At 49.7% G+C, this 17,802-nt stretch overlaps 1 protein-coding gene across 1 annotated transcript; it reads right to left on the reverse strand.

Annotated features, from left to right (window-relative positions):
• Window positions 1-9,571: 9,571 nt before the first annotated feature.
• On the reverse strand, window positions 9,572-14,659 carry LOC133142535 (trophoblast glycoprotein-like). Its single transcript, XM_061263815.1, has 2 exons — window positions 14,051-14,659; window positions 9,572-11,274 (listed from the first exon to the last, which is right to left on the reverse strand). The coding sequence occupies exons 1-2, from the start codon at window positions 14,308-14,310 to the stop codon at window positions 10,422-10,424; spliced, it is 1,113 nt and encodes a 370-aa protein (XP_061119799.1). The 5' UTR covers window positions 14,311-14,659; the 3' UTR covers window positions 9,572-10,421.
• Between the last annotated feature and the right edge of the window lie 3,143 nt (window positions 14,660-17,802).

A 17,802-nucleotide genomic window follows, 5' to 3' on the forward strand; every position in this document is an offset into this window, starting at 1 on the left:
GAGTAGACCTACGCAAAGTGATCCCACTCATAATGGCAGAGTTTTTTAGTGCTTGAACAATGGGAATGTAAAAAACCTGAACTGCTTGATCACGTGTTTTGCTTATAAAAGCATTGAATTTCTGGTCAGTTTCATGATGGAACCTGGCCAGGGACCGAGCGGCTTCCTGTCCCTGCAGTCTTGGATAGTCTGTGCAGCAAGGAAACACAAATTCGGGCTCTCCAGGAACCGAGCATTGCCTTCCCGGACTTGCCAGATGGAGCGAGCGAACCTAGGCTTCCCTACCAGGGGCAGCAGCCCACCAGCCCAGAGGAAGCAGACCTTTGAGATCTTAAAGGGTTAGCCAGTCTCAAGGGCAATTAGAAGATGTTATTGGCCTCTGTGTTGGCTGAAAAAAAAAATGTAATTGAAGGAAAGATAATATATTACTTATATTTTATTTGGCGATCAGTTAAATAACAGTGCCAATAATGGCAGTATGGTCTGCCCACGTGCAGTCGAAGGGGCATTTATCAATACTATCAATTTAAATGTACGTACAAAACCCCCAATATTTCAAAGTAGCTACAATACACAAGATAATTTGTTTGCATGGTTTCCAGTAATTAATCACACAGCTTCCCACATTCCCACACATTGGTCCCACGAGGTCTGTCCATCGATGTTTATCTCTGCATCAATGTGTATCTCTGTGTCGATGTGTATCTCTGTGTCAATGTGTATCTCTGTGTCGATGTGTATCTCTGTGTCAATGTGTATCTCTGCAATACTGCCGATTGGTGAAATTTCCAATTGAGAAAATTATCACAGAAATTAAAACATTAATTAAAACATGAAAACTTTAAAACATCACATCTCATCTTCTACTTCCACAGAAGTCTGAAATCACCCTCTTCCCCTCTTAAGTTTGCAGTCTCACCCATATGCACGATGTGTGATGTACAATTATTATGGTCTGTTCCCGGAAGACTCATCTCACAAACCTTCCCCTGTGCGGCAGACTGTAGCGTGTTAATATATATTATATATATTATATAATAATGACATTCCCCGCTTCATTTCTGCCCTAATGACTGACAACAGAATACACAGCAAATGGTGAATGGTTGGCATTTATATAGCGCCTTTATCCAAAGTGCTGTACAATTGATGCTTCTCCATTCACCCATTCATACACACACTCACACACTGACGGCGATTGGCTGCCATGCAAGGCCCCGACCAGCTCATTAGGAGCATTTGGGGGTTAGGTGTCTTGCTCAGGGACACTTCGACACAGCCCGGGCGGGGGATTGAACCGGCAACCCTCCGACTGCCAGACGACTGCTTTTACTGCCTGAGCCAATGAGACGTCTGCTCTTACTGCCTGAGCCAATGAGACGACTGCTCTTACTGCCTGAGCCAATGAGACGACTGCTCTTACTGCCTGAGCCAATGAGACGACTGCTCTTACTGCCTGAGCCATGTCGCCCCCACAGCACAAATGACTCCAACCTTCAGCACAGGTAATTTAGCAAAATGTCTCCTTAATTGTGTTACGCAGTTTTAGGTTGCCACTGAAATCCCTCAGAGAGACGCAGGTGATGCAGGTGATGCAGTCAAAATGCACTACATAATCAAAATGGCTGATTTCCTTGTTCCAAAGTCACTGGCACAGTTCTATTGAAACCTGGATATAGTTACGGTTCCAGTCTCATTGCTGAAGTCTGTGATATGGTATCAAGGGCAGATTTATTGGTATGAACTCAGTTTATGACGCAGGTTTAAGGCAGATTCCGGTAATAATTCACATTTTGACGCAATTAGAGCAGGGGTTATTTTGGGGCTGTCCTCCAGCGTCACAGAGTGGCTTGGCTGGTGAAAGATCCCCCCTGCAGGGTACTGGGCACTGGTTCAGGGGGTGTCCTTATTAACGTAATTAATGAAGCCCCCACAGAGGTACAGACTGCTGACCGTCTGTCCGTTACACTGCAGAGACACAGCACTGTGGAGGGCTATGGGCTATGGGCTGTGGGCTGTGGGTTTTATTGTAGAGGGCTGTGGGTTTTATTGTAGAGGGCTGTGGGTTTTATTGTAGAGGGCTGTGGGTTTTATTGTAGAGGGCTGTGGGTTTTATTGTAGAGGGCTGTGGGTTTTATTGTAGAGGGCTGTGGGTTTTATTGTAGAGGGCTGTGGGTTTTATTGTAGAGGGCTGTGGGTTTTATTGTAGAGGGCTGTGGGTTTTATTGTAGAGGGCTGTGGGTTTTATTGTATTACGTTCATTATTCTTTTACCAAGTTGGCTATTTGGCTGCTTGTGTGAATAGTGCTGTATGTGTTAGAATCATGATTATTTACGCACTGAAAGGGGCCACACAGGGGAACACAGGTAAAGGTGAGGGAGCACAGGTAAAGGAGGGGAACACAGGTAAAGGTGAGGGGGGCACAGGTAAAGGTGAGTGGGCAGGGAACAGCTGAAAGTGATGTGATTTTCTACTGCTGTGGTGAAAGAATCTTGAATGTCCTTGAATCTTGAAAAGCAGTGAAAGGCAGATTATACCCCCCAGTGTGTTTGCCCACTCCTGTTATTATGGCTCAGATCTCCATAGAAACGCCATCTCGACTGCCTGGGGTAACACACTTCCTCTCTCTCTTACACACACACACACACACAGCCTGGGGTATTTACAACACACCCCGTCTCTCTCTTACACACACACACACACACACAGCCTGGGGTATTTACAACACACCCCGTCTCTCTCTTACACACACACACAGACTAAAAAATGCACAAAGACTCTCACACACAGACTCTTGCACAGAGACACTCATGCACAAACAAACTCTCACACACAGACTCACTCACACACACACACACACACACACACGCACACACACACAAAAAGTGCTTAAAGTCCCTGAGAGCCAGGCCTGGCCCAGGTGCCCATTGTGAGTTTAATTAAAGCTCCTTCAGCGTCTGCATAAGCGCCGTGGGAATGGAGCAAATCGCTGGTCTCAGGTGCTCACCTCCTTACTGCCCCACACGCCTCCTCCCACCTCCTCACTGCCCCACACACCTCCTCCTACCTCCTTACTGCCCCACACACCTCCTCCCACCTCCTCACTGCCCCACACGCCTCCTCCCACCTCCTCACTGCCCCACACACCTCCTCCTACCTCCTTACTGCCCCACACGCCTCCTCCTACCTCCTTACTGCCCCACACGCCTCCTCCCACCTCCTTACTGCCCCACACACCTCCTCCCACCTCCTTACTGCCCCACACGCCTCCTCCCACCTCCTCACTGCCCCACACACCTCCTCCTACCTCCTTACTGCCCCACACGCCTCCTCCTACCTCCTTACTGCCCCACACGCCTCCTCCCACCTCCTCACTGCCCCACACACCTCCTCCTACCTCCTTACTGCCCCACACGCCTCCTCCTACCTCCTTACTGCCCCACACGCCTCCTCCCACCTCCTTACTGCCCCACACACCTCCTCCCACCTCCTTACTGCCCCACACGCCTCCTCCCACCTCCTCACTGCCCCACACACCTCCTCCTACCTCCTTACTGCCCCACACGCCTCCTCCTACCTCCTTACTGCCCCACACGCCTCCTCCCACCTCCTCACTGCCCCACACACCTCCTCCTACCTCCTTACTGCCCCACACGCCTCCTCCTACCTCCTTACTGCCCCACACGCCTTCTCCCACCTCCTTACTGCCCCACACGCCTCCTCCCACCTCCTCACTGCCCCACACACCTCCTCCTACCTCCTTACTGCCCCACACGCCTCCTCCTACCTCCTTACTGCTCCACACGCCTCCTCCTACCTCCTTACTGCCCCACACGCCTTCTCCCACCTCCTTACTGCTCCACACGCCTCCTCCTACCTCCTTACTGCTCCACACGCCTCCTTCTACCTCCTTACTGCCCCACACGCCTTCTCCCACCTCCTCCTACCTCCTTACTGCCCCACACGCCTCCTCCTACCTCCTTACTGCCCCACACGCCTCCTCCTACCTCCTTACTGCCCCACACGCCTTCTCCCACCTCCTTACTGCTCCACACGCCTCCTCCTACCTCCTTACTGCTCCACACGCCTCCTTCTACCTCCTTACTGCCCCACACGCCTTCTCCCACCTCCTCCTACCTCCTTACTGCCCCACACGCCTCCTCCTACCTCCTTAATGCCCCACACGCCTCCTCCTACCTCCTTACTGCCCCACACGCCTCCTCCCACCTCCTCCTACCTCCCTTCTGCCCCACACACCTCTTCCCACCTCCTCACTGCTCCTCCCACCTCCTCACTGCTCCTCCCACCTCCTCACTGCTCCCCTCTCCTCATCCCACCTCCTCACTCCCCCACACGCCTCCTCCCACCTCCTCACTGCTCCCCACTCCTCCTCCCACCTCCTTACTGCCCCACACACCTCCTCCCTCCATACACCTCCCCATTTCTCCTCACACCTCCACACACCTCCCCATTCCTCCTCACACCTCCACACACCTCTTCACTGCCCCACATGCCTCCTCACACCCCCGCAAACCTCCCCACTCCTCCTCACTGCTCCACACTTTTCCCCACACCTTCTTGATGGACACAGGCAAAGGTGTAGGTTTGACTTGAACATTAGTGGGGACACATTTTCCACTGTCCTGCAATACCTCCCCCCCAACTGGACACCAAGTTATGTAAGTTACCCCATGTAAGTACAAACTACACAGAAGCCATGTGCACACACACACACACATGCACACACACACATACGCACACTGGGGCCAGGCAGAGACAGATGGCTGCTGTCGATCTCTCTGTGATCAACCAGCCCATTAGCGTGTGTAGAAGCACACAGTCTGAGCACACAGTCTGAGCACACAGTCTGAGCATGTGCAGAAGCACACAGTCTGAGCATGTGCAGAAGCACACAGTCTGAGCATGTGCAGAAGCACACAGTCTGAGCACACAGTCTGAGCATGTGCAGAAGCACACAGTCTGAGCACACAGTCTGAGCATGTGCAGAAGCACACAGTCTGAGCATGTGCAGAAGCACACAGTCTGAGCACACAGTCTGAGCATGTGCAGAAGCACACAGTCTGAGCACACAGTCTGAGCATGTGCAGAAGCACACAGTCTGAGCACACAGTCTGAGCATGTGCAGAAGCACACAGTCTGAGCGTATGCAGAAGGACACACACCCCTGGGGATAGAAAGTACTGCAGTATGTTCCTGGAGCATTTCTCTGTGTCCATAGTGTCATTCCTCAAAAACATTTCAACCTTCACACACTCTTGTCTCTGCTGTACAGCACTGGGCACGAGCACAGCGTTGACAACGTTGCTGAAACGATTCCTCACCCCTTCATCCGGAGTCTGTGTTCATGTGTTCATCGATGTGTGTATCGCTGCCCTGTCTGTGTTCATGATGAATGAATGATCCCGTTAGCAGATTACTGGAAGATGAGGGGTTCCAAATGGCTCTTAGAAACCACTGAGTGCTGTAACATGGCCTGAAAATCCATATAATGATCAATCCCTTAATAATGTGCAGAGTGTGTGTGAATGCTGCTGGTCTCTATTCCTTTGGGAGTGTGTACTTTGGGTGGTAGAAGCTAACCCTGTACCAGGAAGGAATCCCTGCATGTACCATCCATTTCCACTTTCCTCAGACTCCATTAGAGCCCAGGAGGGCTGAACTCAGGCACCACTGAACATGCAGAACCTGGGTGTCTCTCCCTGCTTGGTAAGCGGACTGAGAAAATCACAGTACTTCCTGCTGGGAGAATCAGTCCAACACGGCTGTTAAAACAGAATAAGGACACGATCAGCCGGGTGGTATGTGGAACATAAGAATGTGCTGGTGCATGATGGGGTAGACTTTATTAGTGATTATTGATCTTGTTAATTTGTGGCCTGAGATTGGCTTATTAGAGGCAAGAGAAGTTGGGCAGGCCTTACAGGAAGGGTACTAACGGTTGTTGGGTTCACCACACACAGAAAACCCATGACATCACTGCCCTACTTCAACACATCCCTCAGGAACCCAACCCCACAAACAAAACCCCTCAGGAACCCAACACCACAAACAGCCACAGAAAAACCCAACACCACAAACAGAGCCACAGAAGAACCCAACACCACAAACAGAGCCACAGAAGAACCCCACATAGTGATAATTCCAATAACAAATGAAGAGGAAGAAAAGTAGTTTTGCTGGGATCAGCAGAAGCAGGGCTAGGATGGTGCAGGTATCTGGGGAGAGAATGACATGATGGATCAGGGGAAGGAGCCTCATTCATTCTGCCGAGAGCCTCTCCTCCATCACTGCACAGGATCTGCAGCAGAAACCGCCTCAGCAGGCACACGCAAAACAGCAGGAGAAACTCAGACAGAGCCCAGTTGAGTTAAGGCCAGTTCATAGTCTGATGATGTGCAGTGGATGTTGCTGGTTGCAGCAACACTTGGTTTACACTCTGGGTGACTGGAGTGCGTTTATACAAGGTAAACAACCACAGTCTATGTCGGGCAACAACAGTGTTCATCAGCGTTCTTTGATTTCCGTCGAGCAACACCCTGTCACTGGACTATAAACTGGTCTTTATTGTTGACTCCTCATTCCTGAATGATCTAGCTGCAGCAGACCTCTGTGGTTAAATCAGACGTGTCTGTGGCTGCAGATGGAAGCTCCTCCTCACACCAGAGTAAACTCTGACCCCTCCAATATGCTTTCTTCCTTCCAGCCAATGAAACAGCAAGAATCCCTGTTGGGTGCACCTGGTTCCCTCCTGTTTGTGCACCTGGCCGGTGCTTAATCAGGAAATCACAAACCAGAGAATGCACCTTCACCTGTCTGAGGTGACGAGAGCTTAAAATCATTCTGCCAAACCCAACACCACAGGCGAGAGGGGTCTGAACACACCCCCTTATCCAGTGCGTTCACTGTCCTCACATCCAGAAATAAACACGCACACCTTCTTCCTCTCTCTGTTCTACTCCGAGCTCCACCCATCGGAAAGGCAAGAGAAAGAAGTGAAGATGGGGAAATCAAAAATGTGAATTAGGCAAATGGAATGTCCTTGCTCCTTCAAACGTCAGTTCGAAGCCACGGCAGATACAGACGTGGCAGATGGGGAGAGGTGGCTCCGCAGATCATTAATTTATATGTCAGGCTTTCCAAAAAACTTCCACAAAGGATTCGCTGATCTTTTCTTGCTCAAACGAAAGATTGGGAGTTCCTAAGTTCTACTTCTAGCTCCTAGAAGGAACATTTAACGGGTTGAATGTCCTTTAAGATGGCATACCTCAACCAATTTCTGGGTCAGGAGCAAGGAAAAGAAAAACAAGGAGAAAATAAGCAAATCGATCTGAATCATGTTTACCTCAGGGAACCCAAACGACCAGGGGCAGGAGAGAGAGACTTCAACGCTCCCCTGAGCTCCAACAGTCTTCTAATGAGCCACTAATTAGCAGGTAAAGATTCCCCTGTCCCAGCAGAATCACATTCTCCTGCTGCCAGTTAACCGTTACTCAGTAGAAAGCTTTGTGTTTGATTATAAGAAGACAACAGATGTATTAATTTAGGGAGATTGTTTAAAGGGACATTAGTACAAATAGGTTTAACGTTGTAGTTTGAAAAGTACAGGAAGCATTACCCTGAAATTAAACGCTGCCATTTTATTTCAATTTTTAAAAGCAGTGTGGTATATATTTGAAACGTGATTGAATTGTCCGAGCTTCTGGTGTTCCCCGATAAACCATCTGAGGACTGGAGAGCATTTTCCAGTCAGATCGTCCGCTCCCGCAAAAATGTTTTCACCAACTGTACAAGTACCATCGCCGATAAAATCAGTTTATGTGAGGCCCACGTGATCAAACTTTTCTGTTCGCCACGAACGGCGAACAAAATGGCTGCTCATGGGTATGACACGGAGAAAACAAAAGTTGATATAAAGCTGTTATAGTGCACTTTAATGAATGTAATATTTGGTCAATCCCTAGCATTGTTAGAGACAAGTCTCATTTTTATTAAAAAGGCCTTGGACGTGTGCAGCCTTGGACGTACGTCTGGATTACCCTGACGTTATAAATGCAAGCCTAGAAAAACCAACACACTCAAACTGGCCTTATTTTGACTATATACCGTGAGCTAACAAACACTATTGCTAAGTATGCTAAATTAAAGTCTATTCAATAGCCTGCCACGCCTGTCTTTCCACTGATTCGGGCGCAGCGGCTGTGGCAGACCAATACGCTCACGTTAGCCAACTCGCTAGCACCCACCAGCTATTGAACCTGACGTGCTACTCACCTCTTAAAGGGGGTCAAAATCCTCCACAGCGATTTAGTTGCAGTTATTGTGCTACCAGTCATTAAGTTTGAGGGCAATTACATTTTAAGGGTGGTATGGGAACTTTTATCATTAAATTGTTCAATTGTTTGTTTACTTTGTTTCCCTTTGTCTAATATTACATGTTGTCTATATCTGAAACCATTTAGTGTGACGAAGATTAAATAATAGATTAAAGGGGGCAAGATTCTTTTTAATGGCACTGTATATATCATACACCCTCAAATTAAAGGTGAGTCTGTGTTTTAACCTCAGTATTCATCACTTAATTTCAAATCCGATGAGCTGGGGAACAGAAATTGTGCCAGTGACCGAATACTTGCGGACTGCGCTGTATTTCATGGTAAAATGACAGTAATGGCAGTTAAACTGAGTGTATGGAGCAGCCCAGGAGAGGCTCTTTGTTGGATCTGCCACAGACGGGGTTTTAGTGGTGTGGAGGGGCCGGCCTCGGCAGGGGAGCCATGCTGTGCACAAACAAAGACAGAGAGCCGATCCTTTCATCCCAAACTCTGTCTCTGGCGTGTCCGCATGCCTCTGCGCTGGCTCCGTCGTCAGGGCGATGAGCTGCGGGCTTTCATCTTTAATTCTTTGCAGATGTTGGACGGTCTCGTGAGCTGAGTACCAGCGTGTTCTGAGTAAGTGATTCTGGCACTCGATGCCAAACTGTCCCAGAGGAAACTCGGGCAATTCAGCAAAATGAAGCTTCTTACGTCATCACTTCCAAAACCACATGACAGAGACTGCCAAACAAAAGATTTAAGGTTAAAATGGCTCTTCAGATGTTTAGAGGTTTGCTCTGCTTAGCGGTAAACCCGTAAGTGCTGAAGTGGACAGAGGCAGATCAGGCACTGCACCTATGGCCCTATGTTCTCACCTGTGGCCCTGCCTCACCTGTGGCCCTATGTTCTCACCTGTGGCCCTGCCTCACCTGTGGCCTACTTTTGACAAATCAACTAAAAAAGATATTTCAGTGTGACTCCGTTTTTTTTGCCTCAGGTCCCGCAAAAGCCTCAGGACAGCTCTGAATACAGATCCCAGCCCCCCTCCCAGCCCCCCTCCCCCTTAACGACTGAATATTTCCCGATACATAACACATGATAATAGAAATGCACAATGAGCCCTTTGGTGATAAGAAAAAAAAACACTTCCAGAGAATGTTTTACTCAGTACTTTTACATTTTAGTTATTTTATTTGTTTGAAACATGCAGAACATAATAACAACACAAACAGCCCAGCATTTTTGGAACATGACAAAATGGGAAAGACAGACTGCCTGTGAGCCAATCAGGAGAGAATACCTGCCTGTGAGCCAATCAGGAGAAAATACCTGCCTGTGAGCCAATCAGGAGAAAATACCTGCCTGTGAGCCAATCAGGAGAGAATACCTGCCTGTGAGCCAATCAGGAGAGAATACCTGCCTGTGAGCCAATCAGGAGAAAATATCTGCCTGTGAGTGAATCATGTGATCCACTCACCCATTGATCAAACACAGTCCTGATCCATCCCCAAATCTGCTCACTGCCTGATCTCAGCCCCACCCCCTGGGAATGACTGACTGCTCACTGCCTGATCTCAGCCCCACCCCCTGGGAGTGACTGACTGCTCAGGGACCAATGCAGGCTCCTCCCTGTCCTCATGACACAGGTGTGGGCGGGGCCTGCAGCTCAACCACGCCCAGAGTCCAAGGCACTTAGTGATGAGACAGCCAATTAGAGAGGCATGTGAGCCCACAGTCCTTCAGTGCACACACACACACACACACACACACACACACACACACACATACACACACATACACACACACACACACACACACACACTCACACACTCACACACTCACACACTCACACACACACACACACACACACACACACACACACACAAACATTCAGACACACAAAATAGTTGCATGCATTATGGGCTGCAATAATTCTGCTAATATGTACACACTTGGCTACACAGAACTTGTGTATAAATTGTTACAAACTAGTCAGTCCTGTGTAAATAGAAATCTGTTCAATGTTTTTTGTTTTAGTTCTTTGTACAAAAATGTCGAGATGGCAGGCGAGATGGAGCGAGGGGGGGTCACAAATGTGCGGAGGAGGGCGGGGGTCCCAGGCGGGGGTCAGAGTCGATCTCGTAGCGGTAGTGGTAGCCCTCCAGCACGTCTCGGCAGGCCTCGCGCAGGTCTGTGACCCACTTCTTGATGCCGGTGCGGTTGAGGTAGAGCACGCACAGGAAGACCACGCCCACCAGGCCCAAGACCACGCCCAGGAAGGCGTAGGAGGTCTGCAGCGCGAGCTCCGCCCCCTCCCCCGCCCCGTCGCCGTGGCAGCCCAGGTCCCGCCCCCCCAGCGTGCGCAGCGTGGTGTTGTGCATCTCCGGCGGGGAGGCGCAGACCAGCCGGTCGCCATCGGCAACCCGTGCGTACGAGCCGTTCAGCCAATCGGCAAAGTCCTCGGCACCGCACACGCAGGCCAAGGGGTTCCCGCCCAGCAGCAGCCGCGCCCCCCCCAGCCGGTCCAGCTCCCCCAGCGCCTCCTTCCGGAAGGTTCTGAAGCCGTTGAGGGACAGGTCGAGCCAGGCGAGCCGCTCCAGGCCCAGCAGGCTGCCGTTCTGCAGCGCCACCAGGGAGTTATTGGCCAGCAGGAGGCGCCGCAGAGCGCCCAGGGGCAGGAACATGGCCGAGGGCAGCAGCACCAGCCCGTTGGCCGACAGGTCGAGCTGCGCCAGGCCCCCGAACACGCCCCCGCGCAGGGCCCAGGCCAGGGCCGGCAGGGCCGACCGGCTGTGGAGCGCGTGGCTGAGGTTGAGGTCCCGCAGGGGGGCCGGGACCGTCAGGGCCCCCGGCTGCAGCTCCCGCAGCTCGTTCCCACTCAGGTCCAGACTGCGCAGGCTGTGCAGACCCCCGAACGCACCGGACTCCAGCTGCGCTATCCTGGGACAGGGCAGAGAGAGGAGTGCACATCACACCTGTACCATGCAGAGCATGCACATCACACCCTGTACCTGTACCACACACCTGCACCTGTACCACACACCTGCACCTGTACCACACACCTGTACCACACACCTGTACCTGTACCACACACCTGTACCTGTACCACACACCTGTACCACACACCTGCACCTGTACCACACACCTGTACCACACACCTGCACCTGTACCACACACCTGTACCACACACCTGTACCTGTACCACACACCTGTACCACACACCTGCACCTGTACCACACACCTGTACCACACACCCCTGCACCTGTACCACACACCTGTACCACACACCCCTGCACCTGTACCACACCCCTGTACCAAACACCTGTACCACACACCTGTACCACACCCCTGTACCACACACCCCTGCACCTGTACCACACACCTGTACCACACACCTGCACCTGTACCACACACCTGTACCACACAGAGCATGCACATCACAGCCTGTACCTGTACCACACCCCTGTACCACACACCTGTACCACACCCTGTACCTGTACCACACACCTGTACCACACACCTGTACCTGTACCACACACCTGTACCACACACCTGTACCTGTACCACACACCTGTACCACACACCTGTACCTGTACCACACCCCTGCACCTGTACCACACACCTGTACCACACACCTGCACCTGTACCACACACCCCTGCACCTGTACCACACACCTGTACCACACACCTGTACCACACACCTGTACCTGTACCACACACCTGTACCACACCCCTGTACCTGTACCACACACCTGTACCACACACCTGAACCACACACCTGCACCTGTACCACACACCCCTGCACCTGTACCACACACCTGTACCACACACCTGTACCACACACCTGTACCTGTACCACACACCTGTACCACACCCCTGCACCTGTACCACACACCTGTACCACACACCTGCACCTGTACCACACCCCTGTACCTGTACCACACCCCTGCACCTGTACCACACCCTGTACCTGTACCACACCCTGTACCTGTACCACACACCTGCACCTGTACCACACACCTGTACCACACACCTGCACCTGTACCACACACCTGCACCTGTACCACACACCCCTGCACCTGTACCACACACCCCTGCACCTGTACCACACCCCTGCACCTGTACCACACACCTGCACCTGTACCACACACCCCTGCACCTGTACCACACACCTGTACCTGTACCACACACCTGTACCACACACCTGCACCTGTACCACACCTGTACCACACACCTGCACCTGTACCACACACCTGTACCTGTACCACACACCTGTACCACACCCCTGCACCTGTACCACACCCCTGCACCTGTACCACACACCCCTGCACCTGTACCACACACCTGTACCACACACCTGCACCTGTACCACACACCTGTACCACACACCTGCATCTGTACCACACACCTGTACCACACACCTGTACCACACACCTGCATCTGTACCACACACCTGTACCACAGGGAGTGCACACATCACACACCTGCATCTTAAGTCTTTCCTCTTTACTTTTATCTTTTATGACAGGAATCAATCCGGTTGCCCTCCTTCAAACCTTTCCCAGCACCTCTATGCCTTTGTTATAGTGCAGTCCCCAGAACTGCACACTCTAAGGGCCAGATTTACTAAGCCTTTTCAATGATTTTCAGGAGGACACATGACTCATTCTGCCCAGGAAACATGCGCTGTATGTATTAAACTGGCGCACGGGGCTGGAACCACAGAATACGTGTGATCTAGGCAAGCCATCACAAAATGTGCTGATGTCCTTCATGCGTATGCACTTAAGGGTGGATGGCGCATATAAAGGGCAAATATTATAAGTGTAGCTGATTATGTATTCCATTGAATTTACTGAAGTTCACGTACTTAACAGTGGTGGATTTGTGCACGGAATTTATTTGCCTCTAAAGAGCAGGCGTAACCCGAGGCATAAGCCAGACAGAGACACAGGCTCTGAATCTTGAAATAACTTTGAATAATCTTTGCAACAAAAATCACACTATTTAAAATCCAATAAATCATCAAACAGATTATTAATATTTAATATGAATTAATGATTGCAGCCAAGCAACAATTAAGGCTGGGTGTTTGTCACAAAAATATTGAGAACACTCTATCCTCCCTCCCCCCCAAGTCTGTAGTTTAAATAATCCTACACCACCCTAAGCATACGCTGACCCATCCCCTCCAGTTCAGGTGCAGCTTATCACGGTTGTACAGCTCACCCCTGTTCCAAAAGAAGTCCCAATGCCCCATAAACCTGTACCCTTGTCTCCTAGAAAATGTTTGTAGCCATGTGTTAAACCTCCAGATAAAGTTCTTGCCCCTTGTACTGGTATAATAGAGAAGACTACCGTGGAGCTTCTGCTCTAAATCTTTTCTGCCAACTCCACAAATGTGTCCTGCAGAACCTCAAACCTGCCCTAACCTATGTCATCACTGGACCCTCCCTGCTCTGGCCAGCTCCAAGATATATCTTTACCAGGGCACCAGGCGGACCACACACTATACCAGAGTTACTACAGATGCAAGTTTCTACAGATGAAAATTTGATATATTGCAGAGTATTTTAAGTGTGTTCCCCCAAACACTATTCCTATACAGAATTCACAGTGATTAAGTGGGTTATTAACGATGCCATGCTATTCAAAAGTTCTGCATCACAACCCCGCACACGGTGGACATTACAGCTGGCGGAGTTCTGCTTCTTACCTGTTGTTGCTAAGGGACAGATTGGTTACGTTCTCGAGTCCTTTAAACGACTCCGGTCCAATTCGAGTTATCTGGTTCCCGAGGATAAACAGGTTCCGGGTGTAGCCAGGGATGCCGGCCGGGATCTCGCGCAGATCCTTGGAGACGCATTTCACGGTCTGCGCGGCTTCCGAGCACTCGCACGGAGCCGGACACGCGGCGCGCGCTGAGGATGCACAGACCAGCGCGCAGAGAATGGCACTCTGGACAGCCCCGAGCATCTTACAAAAATAACCGTTTTCCAGAATTGCAAATAAAAGTGATTCCTGCTCCAAAAAAAAGATTTGTACAGTGTTTTAAAAATCAACCAAAACTTTAAAAGTGAGTAGGACCTACTAGAGAACAGATGGGTTTAACCTAATAGTGCTAAAGCACATTGCTATTTTGATGTTATTTTCCTTTCAGGGCAGGTTAAATGAAGATACACTTAAATAGTTTTCCTCGGTGTTTGTGGCTTGTTTAGTTGCTCAAACTTTTTATGTCCCTGCTTCGTTCCGTTTACGGCGCATCAGCACAACAGAGGAGCGCACGCTTCCGAGCCCCGCATGCGAGTGCGAGGCGGGGCTGATTGCCGTGTGAAAGGCGCACCGAGATTAGGGGAGGGGTCGCGCGCTCCGCAGGATCCACCTTCTTAAAGGAATACGGCAAACTCCCCAGAAAGGGAGAGAAAAAAACGCTGAACGATTACGCGTAAATAGATAAATATGAAAAATAAATAAGGAGCTGTTAATTGGTTACGGAAGTAGACATTGGATATGTCGTGTGAATTTGGTGGCAGTGTTTGCGTGTAACACACAACAGAAATCTGATAACAGAAATCAAGATTACTGATCGCATTTCTTACATTGGTGCTTTATTATTCTGTAATGACATGTCAGGTGGAACAGAAAGAGCGTTTGTGTCCCAGTCGCATGCATATTTCTTTAAAAATAAGCAGCTTGTGTGTGTCATTGATACATACACTTCCGCCTGTAAGTGACTTTGTGAACACACGCCGATATCACGTGCACGTGCAGAAAGGATGGAGCCTCATTACAGAACATAACGCGGAGAGAGCAGCGGATCACAGAGGCCGGCTGCCTTTATTCTGCGGCGGATTTTCCCTTAAATTTAGGAACACAATCCAGGTTTGCATAACAGCATGCCAAAATTCTGGGATTGAAACTGTGTTTGTAACGACAGCCAGCATAGCTATGAGGTCCCGGGACCGCTAGGTAGATTGACCTGGTCTGGGGGTATTATTTCAGACGTGTTGAATAACTACCTTTAATGTGGCTGTGATCTCCAATGCAGCAGCCAGACACTCATTGGCGCGGATTCTAATTCTGTTTTATAACGCAGAACGTGCTGGAATTGAAGGGTACATTTAACTGGAAGTTTGGGGATTAAAAAAAGAAAGAATTTGAGGGCAGGCTAACAGCGCGTCGTTTCCGGTGCGCAGCACTCTTTAAGATCTCTTCTCTGATGTTGCCGCTGTCAGAATTCGCAGTTCAAACACCCCCAACCCCTGACACTCGCCCCCTCCCCCAAAAAACGACAGGAAAAGGGATGTCGGGATGCCAGAGTGTCAGGTAAATAGCCCCCTCCCCCCATTTTGAAGAGAGTATTTCTAACAAAAGCCGGCAGACAATGTGCCGCTTTTATGTCTCCGAGATCAGAGCGCCGCGAATCTTGAACCCTTTACCTCCCACTGCGCGCTCCCGAGAGAGAATAAATCAGTCAAAGCGCGCCGGCTTTTGACAGCGACGTGTCAAATCCGATGGAGGCCGATAATACTGTGGACTATCAAACTAGACTCAGTTCGTTGTTCTGCGACTTAGAATTCCTCAAACGCCTAATGGAATTTAGTTTTTCTTTTTAAATTTACCGACAAGAACTATTTTATTATATTCAAGTCTGTTAGACGTGAACACCTGTGCCGAGTTATTAAGAGATTTATCATTCTTAATTATGGTTTCTTTGCATATCATTAAATCAGGAAGCGTATAAATCAAGATTTTGAATTTGGTGAACCAGCCGTTTCAAAACAGAGCTTGAGCTGATCAAACCATGTTGAGTATGGAGCTGGTTTGAACAGGTCAACCAGATACCAGCCGTTTCAAAACCTAGCTTGGGCGTTTTTTTTACAACAGGGTGTGACTGGAATGGTGGAAGGGTGAAGGAATGATAACGTGTCATAACATGTGACCCCTGACCCCTGTGTCTCCCTTTGTTCCGAATGCCATCTGTGACACGAATGGCTCCAGTGTTACAGTGTTAATGGATCATTAGTTCCTTTAGTTGGGCTTCATGGCCACAAGCACTTTTATTTTTACTACATCTTTTCCCTTCTCCAACATGGCGCTTGCTTTGGGACATTACATCACGGGGAACGTACTCACCACTTTATTAAGAATATTTTTATTATATTACACTTATTATTATTACTTATTTATGCGATTTTCTAATCACCCAATCGTGTGGCAGCAGAGCAATACATACGATCATGAAGAAACGGGTCAGAGCTTCAGATAATGTTCACATCAACCATCAGAATGGGGAATAATGTGATCTAAGTGACCTGGACCTGTGTGACTGTATTCAGTCAGGCCCGGAATACGTCTCATCCATGTGCGGAATATATCACAGGAATACGTCTCATCCATGTGCGGAATATATCACAGGAATACGTCTCATCCATGTGCGGAATATATCACAGGAATACGTCTCATGCTACAACAGAGCACCCAACCGTCACACAAACACAATCATTATTAGGCACAGAAACACTTTTATTTCTTTCTTTATCAAACAATTGTTTATTGAGGTTATAATAAGGATACATGTCATTTACACTGCTCCTGAGGGAAGAGGGGTGCAGAGCTGGGTGGTGCGGTACGATGCAGAATGTGGGATTTCTGTACAAACCCACCCAAACCAGCTTGTGTGTGCGGACCTGGGCCCAGTGGTGTGAGGGAAACTGAACAAGACCCCAAACCAGAACCCCAATACTGCGACAGAACAGAACAATAACCCCGGCGCCCCGAGCAGCGGTCCCTCACCCGCAGGGTCTCCCCATTCCCGGTTACGGGGCGTTGCCCGGTTACGGGGCGTTGCCTGGTTACGGGGCGTTGCCCGGTTACGGGGTGTTGCCCGGTTACGGGGTGTTGCCCGGTTACGGGGCGTTGCCCGGTTACGGGGTGTTGCCCGGTTACGGGGTGTTGCCTGGTTACGGGGTGTTGCCTGGTTACGGGGCGGAGTGTACAGTGTGTGATCGTGACATATGATCCTCAGTCCAAGAGCATTCCCCTCAATTCTGCGTTTGGAAAAATGGGCCAGGTGTAAATATATATGGGTCAGGTCCCACTCAGGTACAGGTGTGTGGGCACAGGCAGCTCCTCAGCATTACTAAAGCACACTATACACAGTATATAGTACATCGGCTCATCTTTCCCTGGTACGCTGGTCAGCTGCTAAAGCCCTAAAATACTGTAAATCGTGGTTTATAATGAGGATGTAAAGGCTCTTCTGCTCATGGTGAAAAGATGTGAAATTGAGCTGCATATTGATAACTACAAATCTTCATATCTATCATATCTATATCATATCATATCTATATCTACCCATAGTCCAGCTACTGCCTGGAGCCTATTCTACTTTAATGGAGTTAGTGCTCAGTGGACAGGGTGTAGTTCTTCAGACCACATCCCAGAAAACTACAAATGCTCAGCACA

Source organism: Conger conger, chromosome 1 (genome assembly GCF_963514075.1).
Source record: "Conger conger chromosome 1, fConCon1.1, whole genome shotgun sequence".
Classification (NCBI taxonomy): domain Eukaryota; kingdom Metazoa; phylum Chordata; class Actinopteri; order Anguilliformes; family Congridae; genus Conger; species Conger conger.

Coding starts and splice junctions, on each gene's coding strand:
- LOC133142535 (XM_061263815.1), bottom strand. CDS start 14,310: ATGCTCGGGGCTGTCCAGAGTGCCATTCTCTGCGCGCTGGTCTGTGCA. Junction 11,275..14,050: donor CTGTCCCTTAGCAACAACAG/GTAAGAAGCAGA, acceptor GCCCTGTCCCAG/GATAGCGCAGCTGGAGTCCG.